Raw genomic sequence first — 21196 nt, forward strand, 5'->3', positions numbered from 1 at the left:
TTGACTTTTTAGTGTAAAAATATGGTTTTTCGTTAAAATGAACAGTATCGGATACTTTTCGTTAAAGTTTTTTTTTTTTTTTTGACCTTATAGTAGTTTTTAAGGTAATGAAAGTTTACTTGCTTGAAAAACAATAGTTAATACACGTGGGGTATATTCCCGTTCTAAACCTCTTTTTCTCTCCCCTGCCCTTTATGTAGTCACTGACAGGCTTCAGCTTCTTTATATTAATTTCACATTGAGATGTCCAACCCCAAGTCACCAACCCCCCCCAATCCGGCAGCGCTCTCTCAAAAACCCAAATCAAAACAAACCTTCCCCATAACACTCACCTCACACAAAACCCAGAGAAGTTAAATCCCAGGAGAAAAATGTGGCTGGCGTGCGTCTGCGACGAGGAAGAGAAGGAGCTGGGGAGGCAGCAAGCTCCTGGATCATGCCCGCACTGCCGAGGCAAAGTGCAAGCGGTGGATGTCGAGGCTCAACGGAAGCTTTGCTTTCTGCCCTTGTGCTTCAAGATCAAGAGGAAGTACTTCTGTACTCTCTGCTCCAGGCGCTTGGTCCTGGACTACTAGATAACGCCAACAACTATATGTAATTATATTAGTATCAGAGACCCAAGAAATCGTAGCTAGATTTGTGATCCTCTCTCTCTCTGTCTCTCTCTGTCTCTCTCTCTATTATGCTATTTTAGTTTTGAGTACAATTATTAATGGGATTCAGGATCCAGCTGGGGTTTTTTTGTACAAATTATTGTTGGATGGTTTTTTTTAATGCTAAATTGCTAATGACAGTGACATGCAACTGCTGCTGTTAAGTCTAATTATTGACTGGTTGGAATGTCTTGTCTGTTTATTTTTGTTTGTAATTTATGATTCTCAGGTGTAAGCATTGCCAACACTAGGAAGATCTAAGAAGGGTAATTTCCTTTTTCTTTAAATTTATTTACTTGTTTAGAGACTTGGGAGCAAGTGCCTTCGTCCATGAACGGTAGGTCTCGGGTTCGAGACTTGGGAGCAGCCTCTCCATAAATAGGGGCAAGGCTAGTCGACATTCACCTCTCCCAGACCCTGCGTAAAGCGGGACCCTTGTGCACTGGGTACGACCTTTTAGAGGAAATCAATAATCTTGCATTATTTGCTTAAAATCTAGAATTATTGCGAGCGATGAATTGCTCTAGTGTGGGTTGGGTTTTCATCTTCATCCATAGCATCACGAGTTCAAAATATCGCTTGTACTCACAAAAATTTGATTAAATTTTACAATATTTAGCCATTGTCTATATGTGACCATGAATCTAGATCATTCAGCACATACATGAATCACTTATATTTGATGTTATTGTGAGGCAAAAAATAATTCTAAAAATCTCGAAGATGCCAAGTGGACTTTTTCTCAAAGAATACAAGAATGTCATCATTAAATTGGTTAGACATTTAATTCACCTGCAGTTCAACCTCCTTGAAGAAATGAGAAACCTACTACAAAGATAAGGTTAATTACCAAATCCAACCTTTAATACTCTCATAGTTGAAGGTCAACTCAATCTGGGAAGGAATTTCAATCATATCCAATCTATTTCCAAGATAATCCCAAGATGTTATCTCATAATTAATATCTTTGGGATGATTCTTTCCTCATCTATCACACAGATGATTCACCTTGGCCAATCAGATGTCGTCGTGTGTAGGGCAAAACTCTAACCCTAGCTTTGTAAATACACCATTTCCACCAAATTTAGGCATCGGAGATCCATTGGCCAACCCCCTCACCTCGTGGGCGCATGAGGCTTTGGGCTTGATAGAAGGTGTTTATTTATTTTGTAGGTACAAATTCCGTCAGGACTGAAGATGGTAGAATTTTGCTACCACAAATTGATGCTTTCATTGAGAGCCTCATTTAATATGCTCGAAAAAGGCTCTTGCATTGATTCTTCGAAATCATTTATTACATTGAATTTCCTTTAAGCTCTTAGTCATTGTATTTTAGGAAAACTAATGAAAATGACTTGAAAACTTTGAATTTTAACGATAAAGACAAAATAAAGGGTAAAGTGAATAGTACCATGATTGACTTTTTAGTGTAAAAATATGATTTTTCGTTAAAGTGAACAGTACCGGGAGCTTTTCATTAAAGTTCCCATGTATTTTTCCTAGAAAAGTTCCTTGATCAATCCCTAGGCCAAGGATACAATGGTTGAAAATTCTAAAACCATAACAGAACTGACCTAGCTAGTAGAGGAAGCCCACAGGCAAAAGGCCTATTGCGCCAACCTAATGTACCAAACTTCAGCCTAGGGTCATGCGAGTCGACCCGAATCCACGCCTCGACTAGGACCCACGCTTCATCCTAAGCCCATGTGCCCAATCGGATCTCAACTCTTCATTCCAAACCGACTTTTAGACTGGCAACTGAAACAGGGGTATTTTCACCTAGTTTTTCTGCAACTTTTCCTCATCTGGGCTGGAACTTTGCACTTGCAGCTTGTTACACTTCCACCACACAATGAGATGTCTATTAGTCAAGCTTTTCCACTTGTCTCAGTGGATCGCAGATTTGATGAACTTCATTGTCAATAAGCAACCTTGGTGAGTTAGTTTATGGAGCACATATAAATGCAATGACCCACATAAGGTGTCCCAAAGCAGGACAATGGCAGAAAACGGTGATTGTTTCCAGCGACGTCCCATGAAACAACCATTTGACCAGCCATGAACGGACCATTATGATAGTGTGCACTCTCGTCTCTTCCCTATAAAAAAAACGCCTTCTCCCGCCTTATTGTGCAGAGAAGCATACATTCCCTAATTGGCCCGTAAGTCTGTGTGCATTCACTGTTAGGTCTACACTCGGTGAGCATTCCAGACGGTATTTATTGAGATTCTCCTATCACGCACCAGATGAGGCGATGTGAAGGATGAAAAGAAGCACAATCATAGTCCGACTCAAATTTAATTGGTAGCTACCCCTAAACGTAGCCACGAGTAGCTTGCTCACCTGTCAGAGATGAACCACATGCGTCACAACGCAACATAGACGAGCAAGACATGGGGAAAAGCAACACAAACTTGAAGATCACCACTCGGGGCAACTAGAGTTTCCACTGGCTCAACAGAGGAAAATTTAGAAGGAAGTAGGGAGGCTCGTAGCTAAGCAACTACACGAATTCTGGCACATTGAGACTGTTGACGAAGCACTCTTAAAATGATGTAGCCAACATAAGCAGGTTAACCTTCATTGACGAGATCGAGCAGACGGACCCACCTAGCAAGTTTAGCATGCCACATTTCACCCTATTCAAAGGAAATAAAGATCAGGAGAAGCATATAAAGCACTACCATAAACCGATGTTCCTTTATAGGAACAACGATGCCTTAATATGTTGACACTACCCTACGAGGTGAGGTGCAAGACTTTCCATACCCTAGTATCGTGGTCTATCCATAGCTTCGATCAAGAAGAAATCAATCAATCTATTCAACATTAACAAAGACCCGAATGAGTTGTTTCACAGTTATGTGAAACGATTCAAGGCGAAGAATGCCAAGATCGCTAGATGCGACAACACGAAAGCCATTGCAGCCTTTCGAAATGGACTCTGCATGCCACCTTTTTTTGGAAAATTGATCATGGGATATGACTTGACCTTGGCAAGGTTCTTCAATTTAGCAAAAATGCATGCACTCTCGGACAAAGTCCGACAAGTCCACAAGACACCTGAGCAGCCTTAGGAGGAACCGAAAGTCGCCTAGAAGAAGGCAGATAAGAAGCAGCCAACAACAAGAAAAAATAAGGAGCCAAGCGCATGAACCGTTGCCCGAAAAAAAGGGGCCCAATGCTCAAGACGTACACAAAGTTCTCAATCCCGACCAACTAGATCATCTGCAACCTAAAAAATGAACATGGTTCTCAATTTCGGATATAATGTTACTAGTTATGCTGCCTCTTCATCATCCACACATTGGGTCATCGACTCGAGAGCAACCCATCATGTGACCAATGATCTGTCTCACCTTACTCAGATTGAGCCATAACAGTTACTGATTCAATTATTGTTAGGAATGGTGCTCACTTACCCATATATCACAATACCATCAAGAAGAACCTACAGTTAATTCATCGCTTCTGTTGTGATAATCATTGTTTTTTGGGATAGATGATGAGTGTTTCTGTGTGAATGACAAGAGAATGGGACATGTATTTTTGATTGGGCAAAACCATGGCGATATCTACTATATTTAGCTTGCTTCTCATGTCACTCTTAAGATTGTATTTTATGGTGAACAGACAACTCTTGATGTGTGGCATGCCCACTTGGGCAATTTTTCTGATGCTATTTTTCAAATATTAGCAAATAAATACCACATTCCTCTTAGTGGTGCAGTCTTCTCCAATAAGAGTTGTCACATTTATCCGTTAGGCAGGGCATGTCGATTACCTTATTCTTCCCGAACTTCTGGACTTCTTATCGTTTAGATCTTCTACATCTTGATGTCTTGGGCCTTGCTCTAACTTTGTCTAATTTTGATTACAATATTACTTACTTGTTGTGATGATTTTTCTCAATTTGTATGGTTGTTTCCTATTACACGCAAATATGATGTTCTGCCTATATTTATCATTTTCAAATAATGTTTGAGAATCGACTAACTTGCAAAATTAAAGTGCTACAAACTGATGATGGTGGTGAATTCACTTGTATTGCATTCCGACATTTCTCTGTCATGGGATAATCCAACAAATTTGTTGTCTTCACATGCCATAACAAAATGACATTGTTGAATGAAAATATTGTCATGTTGTTGAAATCGGACTATGTTTTCTCACTCAATCTCATCTACCACCAAGCTTTTGGGTGGAAGCTTTCACCCTTAACACATTTCTCATTAATCGATTGCATCTACATAATCTTGGGCATTATCGCTTTCTTAAAGCATTTGGATGCACCTATTGTCCCCGTCTAGTTCTTTACAATAAACACAAGCTCATGCCCAAATTCATGAAATGCGTGTTTATTGGTTATGATAATTATGGGCTATGATTTTTCTAGGCCGGAGTAAAATGGATCGAAATACGAATACCTCAGAAGTTCGGTCATGGATTCAACAGCCTCCTTTGCAGTGCTGAAATGGAGCAGTGATGTCACCATCATCTTGTTCCAAAATCAGTGGGCGAAGTCCGATGACTTCGCTGAGATTGACCATGCTTGTTCCGTAAGATACGGAAACGTAATCTAGTAAGGAATCAACATGTTTCCTATATTCTGGGAGTCCTTACAATCTAAGGATTGCATGGGTCGTAAGTAATCTGATATAGGATGATTTACCAAAATAATTAATTATATTATACTATTAAATTATTTAAAACCATAAAAACCATTTTTTTTTTATTAATGATAGATTTTGTTAGATTAGATGTTAGATTAGCCACCAACGAGGTTCGAACAGTAAGCGAAGTCTGAGATTGACCATGCTTGTTCCGCAAGATACGGAAACGTAATCTAGTAAGGAATCAACATGTTTCCTATATTCTGGGAGTCCTACCAAAATAATTAATTATATTATATTATTAAATTATTTAAAACCATAAAAACCATTTTTTTTATTAATGATAGATTTTGTTAGATTAAATGTTAGATTAGCCACCAACGAGGTTCGAACCCAGACCAACGTACAAGGACTCAACACCTTTCCACCACTGTGGTAAATAGCCACTTGCCATAAAAACCTAGTTATAAACCATAAAAAGTTAATGGTTTTAATGAGTTTGAGGTTTAAGTCATTCATTATTTATGGTTTAAAACTATTTACTATTTTAGTTTAGTTAATCTTAGCAATCAAATATTGTGTAAATACGTAAGTTATTCATTGAAATGAAATAAGCAATTTTGAAAGCAATTCAAAGCTTCTTTATTAGCTTATTTATTTTCTCTCTTAATTAGTTTCTTCTCATTTAATAGAAGTCCACTTCCAAAGAGAAGTAGAGAATCCATATTCCTACAATTAGGAATTCTTAAGTTCTTTCACCAAGAAGTTTTTGGATCAAGTGGTATCAGAGTCTCAAATCTGAAAAGGGTAGTGGTGGTTTATGGTCTTGACTCGTGGCTGACACAGAATTTCGAGAGAAGAACTTGCAAGTCCTTTAAGGTTCATGGAAAACCAAGGACTAAGGGAGGAAATATGCCAGAAGAGAATATCGATGAAACATCGAGTGGAGAGGAATGAATCACCAAACTCGAACAACAAGTTCAAACTTTGACAAAGTTAGTTTCTAAACTTGTTGATGGCTTTAAGTCTACAAAAGTCTTCTAGTGTATCCATTTCACGTGAGACTCACCGAAAGCTCAAGAAAATGATGGATGAAGAGACAGAAAATGATGATGACATCAATCCCGAAACAGAGCATAACAAGAAGAATCATCAGGCAAGAATAAAACTCTCGCAAATACCATAAAAATTAAGATTGATATCCATGTGTTACAGAGGGGATGTTGATGCAGACAAGTTAGACAATTGGATAGAAACCTTAGAAACTTATTTCAGTGTTTATAAATACTCTTACTCTCAGAAGATCAAATTCGCAAGCTTGAAACTTTTGAGTCATGCCTTTACATGGTGGAAATCATACCAAAAACGGTATATGATGTATCTAATTTGACTTGGAAGGCATTCAAGATGATCATGAGAAAACAACTCTATCCAATTGGCTACGAAGAAGAAAGATAGTACAAGCCGCAACACTTTCAACAAAGGTTTGGGCAAACTGTCAAATAGTATACTACCGAGCTCTATAACCAAGTTATGGTTTTGGATCTCGATGTTAATGACTACGATGTGTTCTTGAAGTACATCAGAGGTATTGCTAACTATATACGGAAAGAAATGAATTTGTTCACCGTAGATACTATTGAAGAAGCTACTATTAAGGTCATTGCTATTGAAGCCAAAAACAAAAGATATGACAAGACATTAAATCTAATTGGAAGAAAAAAAGGGAAAGAAAGCAAGAAAAATCCAACATAGAAGAACTATTATGATCACTATCAAACCAATAGACATGCCACAGATAAGTGCTGGATACTTCACCCTGAGTTGCGATAGAAGCAGGTGAAAAACAAACAATGGAGAAATGACAGAAAGGCTAGTTTGGCCACGCAACAGGCAAAAAAGCTTCCAGAACTGAGGCAGCCTGATGTTATTCTTGCCCTTATGACCAAACCAACATATGTTGTAAATTTTCATAGCCATAAAAAGTTGTTTCATATTAATATTCAGGTGAGTCTCATGAGAATTGCAAGCATCACTGACCCTAGAAGTCAGAAAGACTTGATTTCAGAGGCTCAAGTTTAGATATTGGGCTTAGACACCACACCGCATCCTAAGCCATACCCATTAGGATGGATTCAGAAGGACGTTGACTTGCAGATTACAAAGCAATGTACCTTTAAGTTTGCAATCACTAATCGTTTCATTGATGAGGTGACATGCGAGGTGGTTCCATTAGATGTGTGCCAAGTCATTTTCGGCAGTCTATATCTATGAGATCGTGATGCAATTCACTACAACAGGCTTCGTAATTATTGTCTTATGAAGGATAGGGAGTTCCATGTCAACGCCTATACGCCTCAAAGTACATAAATCTTGTTAACAGTTAAACAAGCCAAGAGGTTGGTTGATTTGTGTGGAAGATTTATTCTACTAATGATTAAACCACAAGATTAGAGTTATGGAGTTGTGACTTTATCTATCGTATCTTTATTCCCTAAACAATGTTCCGAATTAGAAAATTGCAAAAGGAGTTCAAAGACTTATTTCAGGATAGCAAGCCAGTTGCATACCGTTCTTAGACATCAATGGGCCAGTATTGAACTATCCAACTTATAACAAGGATCGTTATGCCTTGCATCAAGTAGTGAAGCATTGGAGATCTTACTTGTTAAGGAAAGAAGTCGTGGTTCACTCATATCATAAACCTCTTCAGTTTTTTACTACACAGTCTAAGTTGCAACAAGCTCACCATATAAATGGATGTCTTACCTACAACAATTCAATATAGTGATCAAGTACTAGAAGAAAGTGACTAATAAGTTGGCTAATATGTTATCTCGACCACCAACACCAGTTTCAACATTAATGGAGGCTATGCAATCCAACCTATTGTTCCTTTCGAGTACACCAAAAGGTATGACACATATGCTGATTTTAATTTAGCCTATGCGAAGCTACAACAAGGAAAGACTAGTGAGTTCCAACTGAAAGAAGGTCTAATGTATGATGGAGACATATTGCAGTGGATTCGTGAAACTTATACTTCCCAAAATAGTCGGACATTTTGGAGTAGAGAAAACAGTACTGAATATTCGTCGTTATGTCTATTGGCCAAGGATGCATCTCGATGTTTCAAGGTACAATTAGGGTTGTGTTCTATGCAACACATTGAAGCCTTCTAATAAGAAGTTAGGAATGTATCTTCCATTACCAGTACCTAGCAGACCTTGGGTGAGCATTTCAATGAATTTTCTTGGTGGATTGACTATACGAAGTCTAGATTTGACTACTTATTTATGGTAGTAGATCATTTCAGCAAGATGGTGATTCTTATTCTATGCAAGAAGAACATTATTGGAGAATGGTGATTCTTATTCCATAAGCAGCTAAGTTGTTTTTACAACATGTGTGCAAACATATTGGCGTGCCTGCGTCGATAATTTCAGATAGAGATAATCGATTCTTAGGCATTTCTGGAGGTCATTATAAGGAATGATGGATACCAGGTTGAAGCGTAGCACTCCATTTCATCCATAACCAATGGATAAACAAAGGTTGTTAATCGGACTATGGTACATTTACAAAGGTTATAATTCCAAGCATCTAAAAAGTTGGGATGAAAGTCTCCCTCATTTACAGTTTGCTTTTAATAAAGCAATTCATGGTTTTACACTTAAATCTTCACTTGAGGTTTGTTTGGGTTTTCTACCACAAAGTCCTTTTGATATGGTATTCTCTGTAAGTGCCAAAGCACTTACTGGAAAGTAAGAAGAAGAACATGTTCGAGCATAAAGAGTTCTCGAACAAGTAAGCAAGATCCATAAATAGGTATATACATAATTACAACTGTCACAATAATGCTATAAGACCGTCATGACAAGCATCGTGTGCCATGCAACTTCAAAGAACGTGACCTAGTATGGTTAAACCTTGTTAAAGAGCAGTTACAAGTAGAAGGAAAGAAACAAAAGCCTATTTGTTATGGACCGTTCAAAATCATCAAACAAATTAGTGATAATGCCTTCCAACTCGATCTACCACCATACATGCATATGTATTGATCATCAATGTCGAGAATTTGAAGCTCTTTGAACCACCTTTATTGGATGATGATCCTGATGAAGACATTTATCTCCATTCAGTTGATGACTTGAGAAAAGAGCGAAAAGATCATTTGGAGAAGGACATTATCTTAGAGCAAAAGGTTCGTGAAACAAGGTATGGGAATTTGAAAATTTCTGCATTGGTAAGAAATGGCAACTTCCTAGCAAGTCAAAGTGGTATAGTCGAGACAAGGCAGAAACAGAGTTTCCTTATCTCATAGTCTAGCTTGATCATAAGCTCAAGTGTTCTAAATGGGGGAGCCATGATCCAGGAGGATCTACCAAAATAATTAATTATATTGTATTATTAAATTACTTAAAACCATAAGAACCTAAGGGGGCGTTTGTTTGGCCTCGTAAGTTTCCACTGACTAGATTGGACTACTTGTTAGTCTAGTCCAACGTTTGTTTTGTGCATGAGCTAAGTTTAATGGTACTAAACGGGACTCGTGTGGACTAAGTAGCTCACTAAGAGGTCTTAGTGAGTTTCCCCGAAAACGTCGGTACAACTAAGACCTTCACTTCCTCTCCTTCACATCCCAACACCTGCTTCATTTCTTTCCTAATAATGGGTTAGTTTCTTCCCTAATTCCCCCGCCAGCGTACAAACTATGTGATTACACATGCATATAGAAAATCAGGTAGATGAAAATCACGGCCTTGCTGATCCTCAAGTGAAATCTAGACTAATCTGACCCCATCACCAATGCCTTTGATATCAGCCATTTCAACAACTTTCGAAGGTCTAGGGTTTAAGAGTTCATCGTCTTCGTCGGTCGCACTGCTGCCAGATGTAACCTGCCCCCATCGCCAGTCTGTCAAGCACAAAGGGTCTTTTAGCATCTAACATGAATATGAAGAGTGGTTTATGGATAGGACTGGAAGGATCGAAATAGTTCGAATTTTTGTCAAACCAAGAGAGATTGAAGGAGGAAAAGGACGGCAAAGCGGGGATTGAAGCTTTTCGAAGAAGAGAAAGGAAAGGAATTCTCTGGATGCGAAGAAGATAAAGAAAAGGAAAAGGAAAAGGAAAGTAAAGAAAGGGGAATAGAGTAGTCAGAGAAAAAAAATGACATTAATAATAATAAAATACTAATAAATTAATTAGAAAATAATAAAAGGATTATTTGTATATGAAAATAATTTAGTCCGTAGATTAGTTCGGCATTGTACCAAACGCTTCATTATTCTTATACTACTTAGTTTATGCCAAGCCAATCCAGCTTAGTCCATGAGGGTGTGTTTGTTTGGGCTCACTAAGTTTCATTGGACTGGACTATAGTCCAGTGTTTGTTTGGTGTCGGGATTAAGTTTAATGGGATTAGACGGTACTCGCTCCGACTAACCCATTCGCTAAACGTTCTTAGCGAGAACCCCCAATTCTCATGGGATTGCTAAGCCTGTCTTCAAGAGTGTTGCTCGCTCCTCATTCTTGGTCGTCCTCCTCTCCGGTCCTCCTCGCTGATCCTTCTCGCTCGTCCTACTCATCTTCATCTGATAAATTCCAAATTCGACGACCTATTTCTATGATTTTGTTTTGTAGATTGTGAAATCATTATTGGGTTCTGATTGATTTTGTTGTTTTGGGTTCGAAATTATTAATGGGTTCTGATTGATTCCTCGTATAATCCTTCTAGTTTTTATGCTTATATATACCTTCTAGTTGTTTGGCTTGGGTTTTTGATGGGTCGGGGTAGTGCTGGTAACCCCAACAGGAGTTCTAGCTGGCGATGCCCCTGTGGCTCTCAGTGTTGGTGTTGATGGCCACGACTTACATGTAGCAGGCATGGGTGATGTTATAGGTGAAGCCTTCTTTGAAACAGAAGGCTTTGCATTTTCCTTTCTAGGATTTGCAGGTTGAGATACTTTTCCAACTGATTTTTGGGGCTTATGCGTAACACATTTTTTATTAATATCATTCGCCTTTGTAGACGACATTTCGGCTTTCCTTTCATCAAGAATTCGCTGCATGGCTATAAACTGTGCTTTGCTCGCTTTCTAGAATTCTCACCTTGTAGTTTTTCATCTCTCTTCTCCTTGTTGTGGTCATAAAAGCCACCTCTCTATTCAGAAGGAAAGCTTTGATTTCTGGTAGCTTGAGGCTATGTAGATTTAACAGGTTTAACAGGTTTAGTTTCCATCATTTTCATTAGCATTTGGTTCAATTTTGCTTCCCTTTCTTGACTCCATCCCATTGAAGCTATTGATTTTCGATTACTTCTCTCTCCCAGAGTTATAGTAGAGTCTACTTCAGTATCAATTGGACTAAATTTTTTCTCAAATCTTCCTTCGTTAACTACCGGTTTAGGAGCTTCAATAGTACTTTGATCTGTGTGTAAAATATCATACTTTGGTTTCATTTCTTCTGAAGATGTTGGTGCCACACCATTCTTTATATCATTGGAAGTCACTGGACCACTGTCTCCAGAGGCAATTTCAGATTGACTTTGGGTGGAAGTTTCCCCCAAACCTGAGCTCCATCTTCTTGATACAGCTTTATTTGTACTCACAAAGATATTTGTTAACAAGCTCATTTTTGAGCATCTGCAGCAGCTTGATCTCTTTGTTTGCTTTCGAAAAGACTAACTACATCTTGAACACTTATCCTTCGTGCATTGCTCTCAGATTTCTTGTTTGAGTGTTCAGGTTCACCCTCTTTTGAAAAAAGGCTTTTCCCTAGAAGGAAAGTAATTGAGGCTCTTAATGGTTATGCAACAGCTCAGCGATACCTTGTTCTTTCTATTTGAATCCTCCGCATTGGAGATGTTGACCTTCTAGGTGCGGCATTTCTCATAAGACTCCGACTTCTAATGTGCAAATTAAAAAGGAACAGATTGTATTGAATAAGTTTACAACTAAATGAATCCAATGCCTTTCCTCTAAAATTATTGTGCTATTGTTGAGACCCCTGCTGATTCTATTGATGGGGTTTCAGTTACGTATTCTCACATAAAGCAATATACTTAAGACTAGGACAACATGAAGTTTTGCATCTTTGTATATTTCTCAGAGTTTACTTTCTTTTGATATAGTTGCCTTGTATCATGCTTGCTTCTTTTGTCTAAGCTTAATTATGATGTCTAGTGGAAGAGTAAAGTTTTCTTGGCATGTGCTTTCACTTTCTATGTATTGAACAAGGACTTTTGTTGGTTTACATGGAAATGACTCATTAGCATTCCTGAATTCTGTGAGACGGGAGTTGTTGTTGTGCTAAACTTGGGGAATCTTGAATGCCATACACTCAGTTTTGCGACTCAATTCAGCTCATAACAACAAGACTTCCGAAGACATCCTTTAACAACATTTTTGCATCAAGTTTATTGTTTTATTTCTTATTGTAACATTTGCTTGTAGAATATCTTATATATGTTCACACATGGTTTTTGGTGCAATATTTATTGTATTTATTTTCAAGTAGGCCTTCAAGTTTCAAACATTCGGTGTAAAATTTATCAATTGATACAATTTTTCACGGCGTGGTATTCAACATTATTTAGGCATTATATTTTCATTAGTTAAAAAAAAAGATCCATTTTTCACATATTTATGTTATTCTGCTTCTTAGTCTGACACTGCACCAAACGTTTCACTAAGTTAGTCTAGCTTAGTCTAGTCTAAGCCAATCCAGCTTAGTCCCTGCAGCTAGTCCAGTACGAGACAGTCCGGTGCAACAAACGCACCCTGAAGTTAGTCCAGTCTGACTTAGTCCGGTGCAACAAACGTACCCTAATAGTTTATAATGAATTGTTATAAACCATAAAAAGGTTAATGGTTTTAATGAGTTTGAGGTTTTAAGTTATTCATTCTTTATGGTTTAAAACTATTTATTATTTGTCACTTAGAACTACTTTCTAGTGGTATTTCTTTACACTTGTAAGTGAGAGGTCTTAAGTTTGATTCTCGCCAAAGGTGAATTTGAACTATATTATTAATAACCCATCGTGATGCTTAGCTCACTCCCCTACCCATCAGTTTAAATAATATCGTTTGTTCCAAAAAAAAAAAAACTACTTACTATTTTAATTTTAGCAATCAAATATTGTATAAACACATAAGTTATTCATTGAAAGGAAACAAGCAATTCTGTTTCTTTATTATCTTCTTCATTTTCTTTCTTAATTAGTTTCCTCTCATTTAATAGAAGTCCACTTCCAAAGAGAAGTCGAGACTCCATATTCCTACAATTAGGAATTAATAAGTTTTATCACCAAGAAGTTTTTGGATCATAATCACACTCCTAAGACCATCTCCAAGCCTTGGGCTACAATCTAAAAATTTTAGCCCAGAAACAGTTTTTCTGCTCCAACCTTTATGGCCTAAATTTTTTAGCCTGAGATTATTAAAGAAAAAATTTAGGCTAATTTTTTCATTTAAAGTAATTTAAAAAAAATTATGTACAATATGATAATTTAATTTTATGAACATTTTAACCTAAAAATATTTAAATTCTGATAAATATTGAATGACACACCCTGATCCGGAGGATCCAGGTGTGCTGGCCGTCACGTGGGCATGACGTAACCATAAGCACGACACGGAAGCGTAACAACAACATAAATCAACAGAAATTCAAACCAAACTCAACATAACCACATACGGACATAACCGGACGAGTTACAAGTAAACACATAAGTTCAGAGCATAGGTTAACTGCAGTCAAGTAGGACTAAAATAAGAATACATCACCCTCAGGTGAATCCTACATGTCCCAAATCTGTCAGAAAGCCGGAAGGACCTCGTGAGCCAACCACCGCTAAACTAGAACCTGGAGGGGCGCAAAACAAAATGAGTGGGTCAGTAAAACAAATTAGTTTTGCAAAACATTTCATTAAAACAGTTATATCCCCTCGCCGTAAAAACCTGTAGACTTTCCCAGAAATATATAACCATATAAAATCTCAACATTTAAATCTCAAATCTTTAACATTTTCAAGAAAACATGCCATGCCATAAATCAAAATATAAATCAGGTGAAATAAGGAATCAATCGGAGACCCTGCAGTTGGTCCTATACGATTAATTCAATAGCTCAAAATCCCACTAAGCCGGAGTCACCACAGTGACCTGTACGGCCCTACTCTGCACATCACTCGGAACTACATAAAGTAGTCTATACGATGATAGGTGTAAAAATACGCTCTAGTGCTTCTCTCATCATATCATCAGCGCGCATATCTAAGGTCACCCACCAGTCGGAACCCCTCTAATGGTCTGTACGACTGGCATGTCGGAACCCTCACATGGTCTGTACGACATCCACCTACTTGGATCCAAGGCGAGCGTGCGGTGTGGTGAATAAAATAAGCACTAACACCTAGGGTGCAGGTTATGAGCTCAAAACATCTCAACAACAATTCAATGAATAAATGAACTCACCTGACTTACCTGTGCCTCCACAGCACCATGCAACATGTATGCATCATATATCAATCATATAACTCGTATGAAATTCACATTTTCCAAATAATTCTATGCATGGCATTTTCAAAACATAATTTCTCATAAAAGCATTTTTCTGGGAAAAACAATAGTATATAGGTAATACGAAAACAAAACTGCCCACTCACTGATAAGTCGACGGGTCGTAACCCCCGTGGCGTCCCTGGATGCGGTCGTCCTCGTGATACGTCTCACCTATATGCGAAACAACTATAAAAACGTTAATTTTAAACACATCACCAATAATTCGAAATAACTTCTCATACGATGCTCAATTTTGGTATATGAATATACCACATCGACCTACTCGACGTCACGAGCGTCGGGATATTTTTAGAAAAATTTTTGGAAGCCCCACGCGCCCCCACGCGCCACACGTGGCACGGGTCTATGCGCTGGCCACGCGCAGCACGTGCAGCGCACGTGTCATCTTCCTCGCAGGGCCTCGCCGGACTGGTTCTCCGGTGGCCGGACTCCGGCCGAACTCCGGCCGATTTTCAAACTCACTGTTCTCCTTCGTTTTTCACCCATTTTCTTCGTATTTTATACCAAATTGAAGCCCTAAGAGTGCACTATCACGTTGGACTAGTTTTAGGGCCTAAAAACTACGAAATCTCACCTTGCAAAAACCAAGGGTTCGGCCAAACTTGAAACCTACGATCCCGGCGTCCAAAATTCTCCAACGAACGTCCCCGAGCTTCCTTAGGACCTCCTAAAGCTCACCACAAGCTTGAAATCTCCTGAAACACAACATTTTACGTTCGCATGAACAGTACCTCAAAAATGGAGGTTCGGGATCTACTTGAAATCGAAGGTTTCACTTCCTAAAACTAGTACCAATGAACTCAGGACGTCAAAACGATGAAGATACATACCTTATTTGCCCCGATCCGTCAAGTTTTGAAGGGTTTTGGTGGTGGTCCGTACGATATGGGTGTGAGTTCGAGAGAGACAGAGACAGGGAAAGCACGGGGAAAGGAGAGGGAGAGAGGAAGGTCATGTGTGGTCCAAATTAATCCACACCTTCCATTTCATCCTAACCAATCATACCAAAAATCAATTTCCAATAAAATCCCATCCAACCAATGCTATTTTCAAAATAACGCTACGTACCTACGTACCTTAATGTCCAATAAGGGCAATTCTGTCATTTCACATTCCCGTCAAAAGTACCTCCGGGACGGGCTGTGACAATCTCCCCTCCTTATAGAATTTCGTCCCCGAAATTCCCATAACCAAATAAATCAATTAATACTCGTAAAATAACCTTGGGTACACCTCTCTCATTCGGTCTTCCGTCTCCCAAGTAGCTTCCTCTGCAGAATGGTTCCTCCACAACACCTTGACTAAACTCACCGTCTTGTTCCTTAGAACTTTATCCTTCCAATCCAATATAGTGACCGGTTCCTCATCATAAGTCAAATCCGGATTAATCTCTAACGGTTGAGGAGGAATCACATGAGAAGGATCAGAAACATAATGCCGAAGCATAGAGACATGGAACACATTATGGACCTTAGATAACTCCGGAGGCAGTTCCAACCGGTAGGCAACTTCACCAACTCTTTCAATGATCACATAAGGTCCAATATATCTCGGACTTAGCTTTCCTCTTTTCCCAAATCGTACCACACCTCTCCAAGGCGACAATTTCAAGAATACCCAATCACCCACATCATACACTCGATCAGTAGTATGCCGATCCGCTAAACTCTTCTGTCGATCCTGGGCTGCTTTCAGGTTTGACTTAATTACCTGAACATTTTGAGTCGTCTCATCTACGATCTCAGGGCCTTCTAATATCCGTTCGCCAACCTCAGACCAACATAATGGCGTTCGACACGCCCTACCATAAAGTGCCTCGAATGGGGACATACCAATGCTCGAGTGAAAACTATTATTATAAGCAAACTCCATTAAGTCCAGACGATCATGCCAAGAATCACCAAATTGCAGTACTGAAGATCTCAACATATCCTCCAACGTCTGAATGGTCATCTCTGATTGCCCATCAGTTTGAGGATGATAAGTTGTGCTATACAATAATTGAGTACCCAGAGCTTCCTGAAAAGCCACCCAAAATTTAGAAGTAAACCTCGGGTCTCGATCAGAGATAATATTTACTGGGACTCCATGATACTTTACAATCTTCGAGATAAACAACTTAGCCAATTTATTTAGAGGGTATTTCTCCCTCACCGGAATAAAATGCGCCGACTTGGTGAGTCAATCCACAATCACCCAAATACCATCAAATCCATTTCGCGTACGAGGAAGTTTATACACGAAATCCATTGTTATATTTTCCCATTTCCACTGGGGAACGGGAAGTGGTTGCATTCGCCCAAAGGGCTTCTTCCTTTCTGCTTTCACTTGTTGGCAAATAATACACCTACTCACATATTCTGCAATTTCTCTTTTCATACCCGGCCAATAATAAAATGGTCGAATGGTATGGTACATTTTTGTTCCTCCCGGATGCATCGCATAAGCTGAACAATGTGCTTCGTCCAGAATTTCCTTTTTCAATTCCTCATTATTCGGAACATACATTCTGTCTTCTTGCATGAGCATACCATCTGATTCCCGAATTCTGAGGTCTTTCTTTTTCCCTTCACTTCTTAACTGAACCAACTCCTGAATTTCTTCATCCACCATTTGAGATGCAAGTATACGCTCCACCAAAATTGGCTTGACTTGAAAACTAGCAAGAAATGCTCCACCTTGATTCTCCCACTCCAATCTTACTCCAGTTGCCCTCAGTTCAGCAAGAAGAGGAACACGACTAGCATATAGGGCATTAAGTCTACCTTGTGGTTTCCTACTCAGTGCATCCGCTACTACATTAGCACGACCTGGATGGTATTCAATAGAACAATCATAATCACTTAGCAATTCCATCCACCTTCGTTGACGAAGATTAAGATCATGCTGGGTGAATAAGTACTGAAGACTCTTATGATCAGTGAAGATCTTACACTTCTCACCATACAAATAATGTCTCCAAATTTTCAAAGCAAAAACAATTGCTGCCAATTCAAGATCGTGAGTAGGATAATTCCTTTCATGATTTTTCAACTGCCTAGAAGCATAGGCAATCACCTTATTATGCTGCATCAAAACACATCCCAAACCATTTAGTGAAGCATCACTATAGATCTCGAAATTACCGCTATCATCAGGAAGTACCAACACCGGTGCATGAGTGAGGCAATACTTTAATTGCTGAAAACTCCGCTCACAATTCTCATCCCACTCATTTAACATCCTTCCTGGTCAACTTTGTCAACGGTAAAGCAATCATAGAGAAATCCTGAACGAACCGTCGATAATAACCTGCTAAGCCAAGAAAACTTCGTACCTCCGTGACGGTTCGAGGTTGCTCCCAATTCTCCACTGCTGCAATCTTTTGAGGATCAACTTGAATACCTTGAGCTGATACAACATGCCCCAAAAATGCCACTTCAGTCAACCAAAACTGACATTTACTGAACTTGGCATACAACTGATGCTTCCTTAATTTCCTTAACACCAAATTAAGGTGTCGGATATGATCTGCTTGGGACTTAGAGTATACCAGAATATCGTCAATAAAAACAATAACGAATTTATCAAGATATTTCTGGAATACCTCATTCATTAATCTCATAAAAGCTGCAGGTGCATTAGTCAACCCAAATGACATAACCAAAAATTCATAATGCCCGTACCGAGTCCGGAAAGCCGTCTTGGGTACATCATCTTCCTTAATCTTCAATTGATAATACCCAGATCTCAAATCAATCTTAGAAAATACACACGCACCTTTCAGCTGATCAAACAAATCATCAATGCGAGGCAATGGATAACGGTTTTTAATCGTTACCCGGTTCAATTGTCTATAATCAATACACAATCGAAGAGTTCCATCCTTCTTCTTCACAAATAATACTGGGGCACCCCAAGGTGAAGAACTAGGTTGAATAAAACCTTTATCAAGTAATTCTTGCAACTGGATTTTTAATTCTCTCAACTCAGCAGGAGCCATTCTATAAGGAGTCAGAGATATAGGGTCCGTACCTGGAAGCAAATCAATAGAGAATTCCACCTCTCTGTCTGGCGGCAATCCCGGCAAATCATCAGGGAAAACATCCGGATAATGTCTAACCACACCAACTTCTTCTATACTAGTAGGAGCAACATCATTTAATACCACATGTGCCAAATATCCCTGACAACCCTTCGATAATAATTTCCTCGCCCTCATGGCAGAAATAACTCCATGTCTCACCCCACTTCTCTCGCCCACAAAAGTAACCTCGGGTAATCCAGGACGATAAAAAGTAACTGATTTACCATAACAATCAATATGGGCACGATTATGGTGTAACCAATCGGCCCCTAAAATTACATCAAAATCCACAATATCTAACGGAATAAGATCAGCGGACATAATCACGCCCTCAACCATCACTGGACACCCCAGATACACACTATCCACATAACATTTATCTCCTCTAGGCATGGCAAACTCTAAATCAAATCCTAGAGGTGAAGGGTGAGGTTGGGTTATTTGAGCAAACGTATGAGAAATCACAGAGTGCGTAGCACCACAATCAATCAAAACCTTAGCAAAATGACCAAGAACATTTAACGTACCCATTATCAAGTCTGGATGGTTCTGAGCCTCCTGCAGAGAAATATGATTAACTCGCCCCTGAGCTTGCTGACGTCCACCTCGGCCTCTATTGCCCTGATTACCTCGTCCCTGAGGATTACGTCCCTGGCCTGGCTGACTAGGCTGCCTGGATGATCCTGCACCACCAGTAGCAATTTCCCCCTGACGGGGCTGACCTCCCTGATGCCACTGCGATCCACCAGTTGGCATAGAGGAATAAGATGAATAACCTCCAAAATCCTGAGAATACCCAGCCTGAGAGTGAGGCTCCTGGGAATACTGATAAGATCCGAGAGCATACGGAGCAGCATCCCCCTGATAGTGGTAAGCACCACCACGACTCGGCTGGCCATAACCACCCGATCCAAAATTCTGCTGAACTGGTGCTGGAGGTGGCATATTAGTCTGCTGCGGTCTCTGCTGACCCTGGGGGCACTGAGAAGCCCGATGTCCCATCTGCCCACACGTAAAACAAGCACCAGAACCTCTCCTACACTCACCATGGTGACGGGAGTTACAACGGCGGCACCATGGAGCGCCAGATCCACCAGCATCCTTCTGACCCTGAAATCTGGGCCCACCAGAAAATCTTCCACCACCTCTCCTCGGGCCAGTAAAACTATATCCCCCACTAGAAGAACTCGAACTCGCTCCACTCTTCTTAAAACTCTGTGTCTGTCGAGGTCCCGGAATAGAAATACCCTTACCTTTGTCATTCTTCTTCTGACCCTCATTCTTGTCCTCGTCATCCTCACTGTCAGGAAGATTATCAGAGTCCTCCATCCTAACCAGAATCTCGAAATACTCATGATAATCAGCGCAGGGAAGTGCATTGGCAAAGGTACGCCACTTCTTCTTAGATCCCAACTTGAAACGTCGAAGCATCTCTCCCTGATTACCAGCTGTATCAGTGTCATAACGAGACAAATCAGTAAACTTTCTATAATATTCATGTGCCGACATATTTCTCTGTTTCAACCTGGTGAATTCCTGCTTCTTACGGTCAATATACTCAGGAGGAACGAATCTCTTCATAAAATGCTCTTTGAATACTTTCCAGTCGGCTGCCGTCTCAGGTGACATGTACCTAGCCTGATTTATCCACCATGCTGCTGGTTCACGACCCAAAAACCAAGTGGTGGTCTCCACCCACCTATTAGCAGGGAGATTCCCCTGACTCTGCATCACCTGGAAGGTTTTCTCAATATGATCTAGCCATTTCTCTGCCCCCTCATGACTTTCATTACCCATAAACCGATCTAACTTCAAGTTGTACATGGTCTCCAGAGGTGTCCTCGGAGGAGGGGGAGGACGAATCACATTCTGTAAAGCCTGGGCCATCGCTTCCCCTAACTGAGTAATATCCGGGAAATTAGGTTCAGAAGTACGGCGGGACTCCCTACGCTCTCTACGAGGCGGCATGATTCTGACAGAAAACATCAAAAGATCGTTAAGACATTAACAATTTTACAGGACTGCAACCTAAGCTCTGATACCAAACTGACACACCCTGATCCGGAGGATCCAGGTGTGCTGGCCGTCACGTGGGCGTGACGTAACCATAAGCACGACACGGAAGCGTAACAACAACATAAATCAACAGAAATTCAAACCAAACTCAACATAACCACATACGGACATAACCGGACGAGTTACAAGTAAACACATAAGTTCAGAGCATAGGTTAACTGCAGTCAAGTAGGACTAAAATAAGAATACATCACCCTCAA

At 39.8% G+C, this 21196-nt stretch overlaps 1 protein-coding gene and 1 pseudogene across 1 annotated transcript; one reads left to right on the top strand and one right to left on the bottom strand.

Moving 5' to 3' along the window:
* Positions 1 to 216: 216 nt before the first annotated feature.
* LOC103453765 (uncharacterized) lies at positions 217 to 823 on the top strand. Its single transcript, XM_008393334.4, has one exon. It carries the CDS (start codon positions 372 to 374, stop codon positions 573 to 575), a length of 204 nt encoding a protein of 67 aa, XP_008391556.1. The 5' UTR covers positions 217 to 371; the 3' UTR covers positions 576 to 823.
* Positions 824 to 16057: 15234 nt separating this feature from the next.
* Positions 16058 to 21139, bottom strand: LOC139190889 (uncharacterized; annotated as a pseudogene).
* Between the last annotated feature and the right edge of the window lie 57 nt (positions 21140 to 21196).

The sequence above is a fragment of the Malus domestica genome, chromosome 13 (assembly GCF_042453785.1).
Source record: "Malus domestica chromosome 13, GDT2T_hap1".
In the NCBI taxonomy this organism is placed as follows: domain Eukaryota; kingdom Viridiplantae; phylum Streptophyta; class Magnoliopsida; order Rosales; family Rosaceae; genus Malus; species Malus domestica.

What these genes read in the sequence shown, in the direction of transcription:
- LOC103453765 (XM_008393334.4), top strand. Translation starts at nt 372, where the DNA reads ATGTGGCTGGCGTGCGTCTGCGACGAGGAAGAGAAGGAGCTGGGGAGG.